General features: G+C 58.1%; 1 protein-coding gene across 1 annotated transcript in view; it reads left to right on the forward strand.

The window, feature by feature from the left end:
• QSOX1 (quiescin Q6 sulfhydryl oxidase 1) overlaps positions 1 to 3,703 on the forward strand; it is a gene marked incomplete at its 3' end in the record, with an annotated part of 9,023 nt that overhangs the window by 3,323 nt on the left and 1,997 nt on the right. The window contains 4 exon segments of the mRNA XM_008947641.1: positions 497 to 587; positions 800 to 945; positions 1,401 to 1,535; positions 1,711 to 1,840. Coding sequence (XP_008945889.1) covers positions 497 to 587; positions 800 to 945; positions 1,401 to 1,535; positions 1,711 to 1,840 — 502 coding nt within the window.

Below are 3,703 nucleotides of genomic sequence, written 5' to 3' on the forward strand. Positions count from 1 at the left end.
TAGCAGCTTTTTCCTGTCCCAAGAGAGGGTTTTCTTGATTTGGTACAAATTTGTTAGGACCCGAGTGGTCTTTGCCAAGCTCAGACAGTTCCTCTGCTGTGCCGGGGGGAATATTTGGCTTTCCCAAAGCAACAGTCATGCTGGGCACATGCTTCAGGTCTCCAGTGCATCCATGTCCTAGCCAAAAAAGCAACAGCCCCTGTTCAGGTTCATTGCTGTTTTTCCCCAGGCAAGGGTGCAGCTCCCTCCTGCCCTGCCCTGCCTGTGCTTTGTTCTCTGCCTCCTTGGCTGACCCCGGTGGGTTTTCTGAAAGCCTGTGAACCAGAGCAGAAAACTGGGCTGGGAACTTCAGCAGGGAGGAATTTCCTGCTCAGTGGGGCTGAACCTATACCTGCATCCCCTGCCAAGGGGCCGAGGGCCAAGCTCCTTTGGGGTGGGAGGACAGAGCATCCCGCCGCTGCCCCGGCACCCACTGCTGTCCTCTGCTCTCTTGCAGCGCGGAGGAAATTCGCACCTTCTTCCAGAGGAACAAGGACAAGTACCTGGCACTGATCTTTGAGAAGAGCAACTCCTTCGTGGGCAGAGAGGTGGGTACAGCTGTATTTATCCCTCTTTTATCCTGAAGTCCATGTCCCAAATATCTCCTGGGTGCCTTTGGCAGGGAAATCCTCTCCCAGCAGCCTCCCCAGTGGGCTTGCACGCTGCTTTGCAGCTGTGCAGCTGTACAGTGTTACCCAGTGTGCTGAATAGCCCTGCTGCACTGCCTCCCCATCTGATCGCGGGGCTGCTGGTCTTGCAGGTGGCACTGGACATGTTGCAGTACGAGAATGTGGCAGTGAGGAGGGTGCTGAGCAGCGAGGAGGAGCTCGTGCAGAAGTTTGGAGTCACCACTTTCCCCTCTGGCTACCTGCTCCTCCGCAACGGCTCCTTCTCCCGCCTGCCCGTGTGAGTGTGGGGCACGGAGGGGAGGTCTGGGGACCCTGGTAGGGTGCCAGGCTTGTGCCCCATCTCTGTTCTCCTTTAACTGTGAGAAAGCTCATTAGGAAGGAGACAGTGGCTGGTTTGGGCAGGCTGGCAGGGGACAGGAGGCTGCTGGTGGGCACAGAACAGGGCTGCCTGCCCTGCCTGGAGCTGGCAGAAGGGAAAATGGCTCGTGACTGAGCCATCCCTCTGCCACATCTGCCTGGAGGTGGCACAGCACAGCTTCCTGGGGGCTTGGCTCTGCTCCAGGTTACATGCTGGGATACCCACTGCTGGGGCAGATGGAGAGCACAGACCACCCCACAGTTGTTGCCCAGAGTTGCTGACCAGGCTAAGCCTTTGGTCTCCATTGCTTCCTCCTGGGGGCTGAGGGCTGTTTGGGAGGGAAGAGGATCTTGCTCACGGCCTCTCCTTTGCAGGCACATAGAGGCACGCTCCTTCTACACCTACTACCTGCGCACGCTCTCGGGCGTCACCCGCGGCTCCTACAAGCTGAACACGACCATCGGCGCTTCCAACGAGACCGGCGCGCCGCAGCCGAAGCAAGCTGACCGGTCAGACATCCCCTCCAGCACTCTAGGCCTGTGGGAGGCTGGGAGGCGCCAGGGCCGTGGGTGGGCGACGGGCTGGGACCGTGCCTTTCCCCTGGGAGGAACCCCAGGTGGTGGCTGGGTGCCTGGGGGTGGGGAGTAGCGGGCTGACGGAGCGTTGTTGCGCTGCCCTCCCCAGCTCCAAGCTGTACGTGGCCGACCTGGAGTCCACGCTGCACTACTCGCTGCGCGTGGAGGCCGTCCGCGCCGCCGCGCTCTCGGGAGACCAGCTGGCTGCCTTCAAGTGCTACGTGGCCCTGCTGGTGAAGGTAAGCAGCTTTCGGTGCTGGGACAGGAACTGCCTGTGCCTCCCCATAGCTATTTAGAAGTTGAAATGCAGGGTGTGGGCTGCCACGTCCCAGTGCTCACAGGTAGTGAAGCGTGGCGGTCTCAGATGTGAGCCTTGTATCCCAGAGCTCGGCACGTCCTACGGCTGCCGTGGGGGCTGTCCCCATCCCTGTGTGTCTCTAGACTCAGCCCAGAGTCCCAACAGGAGCCAGAGAATTTCAGATGAGGTGTGTGGTGCAGGTATTGGTGGGCAGAGCAGGATTGGCACGTGCAGGAGAAGTTGAGGCGGTAGGTCTTGTCAGAAGAGACACTGTCACCCACTGGGGTGGCAGAGATGATCCGAGGGGTTTGTAACTCTCATCACCTGACTTGGATGCCTCACTTGGAAGGCTGATCCCTGCAGGCTCCTTTGATAGTCCGGGAAACCAGCTCCCACTCTGAATCAGGCTCTGGAGGAGCCTCATTTAAGGTCTCCTTTTTTTCTTCTCTATTGTGCTTGGTGAAATAGAAGTGTGTGGGAGCTTTGAACCAGCAGAAGCAGGGCAGTTTAATTTCCTGGTGCAATGGAGCGCTGCATTTGCCTGAGGTTTCCATCAGTGGGGTTGCAGGAGCCCTGTCTCTATCCCCATCCCTGTCCCAGCCAGGGTTCCTTGGCAGACCTTCACCTGGCCGTACCCATCTTCTTTGCTTTGTTACCCTGCTTTGTCACCCAGGGTCTTTCACTCGGTTTGAACCTTGTGTAGTCCTTGCTGATGTGTGAGACAACCACAGCTCCCACCCCTGCCTGCTCTTCCTCAGCAAAGAGCTCCAGATATGACCCTCTGCTGCAATGAGCCTGAAGTCCTCAGCTCAGAGCTTCATGTGGCTCTTCTGTTTGCCCCCAGCTATCGGCCTCGCTATTTCTCCCTTTAATGAGAACCCCTAACAGGGTTAAGGAAATAAATCCTCTATCACACTACCTCCCTGGCCAAGCATACGAGCTTGCCAGGGCGGTGGGGAGCAGCAGTGGTTGTATTTGATCAGCTTTTAATTCTTCCTGCAAACCTTCCCCTCGCTGGCCCAGCACTGTTTTGGAAGGAGGTGAAGCTGTGTCTCTCCACGGGCAGGAGGCGCTGGGTGCCTGATGCTGGGTGCTGGGGCTCCCTCGAGGATGCTGAGCCAGCGCTGCCATTGCCGTGCTCATCCACAGGACGGAGCAGTGTCCCCAGGATTGCTGTGCCCGGGCTGGGCTTAGGCTGGGAGAGCTCAGCCAAGCGGGTCCCAGCCTTAACTGTTGCCTTCCCAAGAGGTATTTAAGGCAAGGAAAGAGGGGAAAAAATCCTATCGTGGGAAGAAATGGTGCCTGGAGAGCTGGGAATTGTGTGGCAAAGCCTCCTGCCAAAATAAACAGAGGGACAATGGCACTTTGCAGCAGAAATACAGGTTGCAGATGGATTCCGCTGTGAATTTGGGACTTCTGGAGGGATTCCCAACAGGCCTGGGGAGAAGAGCTCAGACTTAATGAAATGCTCCTTCCTTTCACGTCCCTGTCACTTCTGCTGTGTGCTGCTGGTCTCTCCCTCCCTGCGGGTCAGTCCCTCTGTCTGTGCGTCCGTCAGTGGCACGTGCTGGCAGGCTGACCCTCTCCCCAGAGCACCCCTGGCTTTAGAGTGCTGCTGCTAATCGGCTTTGTTGCTGACTTATGGTCAGAGTGGCTTTTTGCCTCCCTCAGATGGGGCCATGGTTTGGAGCCTGAACATGCATGCGGGGTCCTCACCACCGTGGTGGGGGACACACCATGGCCCCCAGACCCTCAGGGCCAGGCGCCGAAACCTTGCCAAGACAGTGCCGCACTCTCGACCCAG

This window comes from Merops nubicus, unplaced genomic scaffold (assembly GCF_000691845.1).
Source record: "Merops nubicus isolate BGI_N331 unplaced genomic scaffold, ASM69184v1 scaffold37300, whole genome shotgun sequence".
NCBI lineage: Eukaryota > Metazoa > Chordata > Aves > Coraciiformes > Meropidae > Merops > Merops nubicus.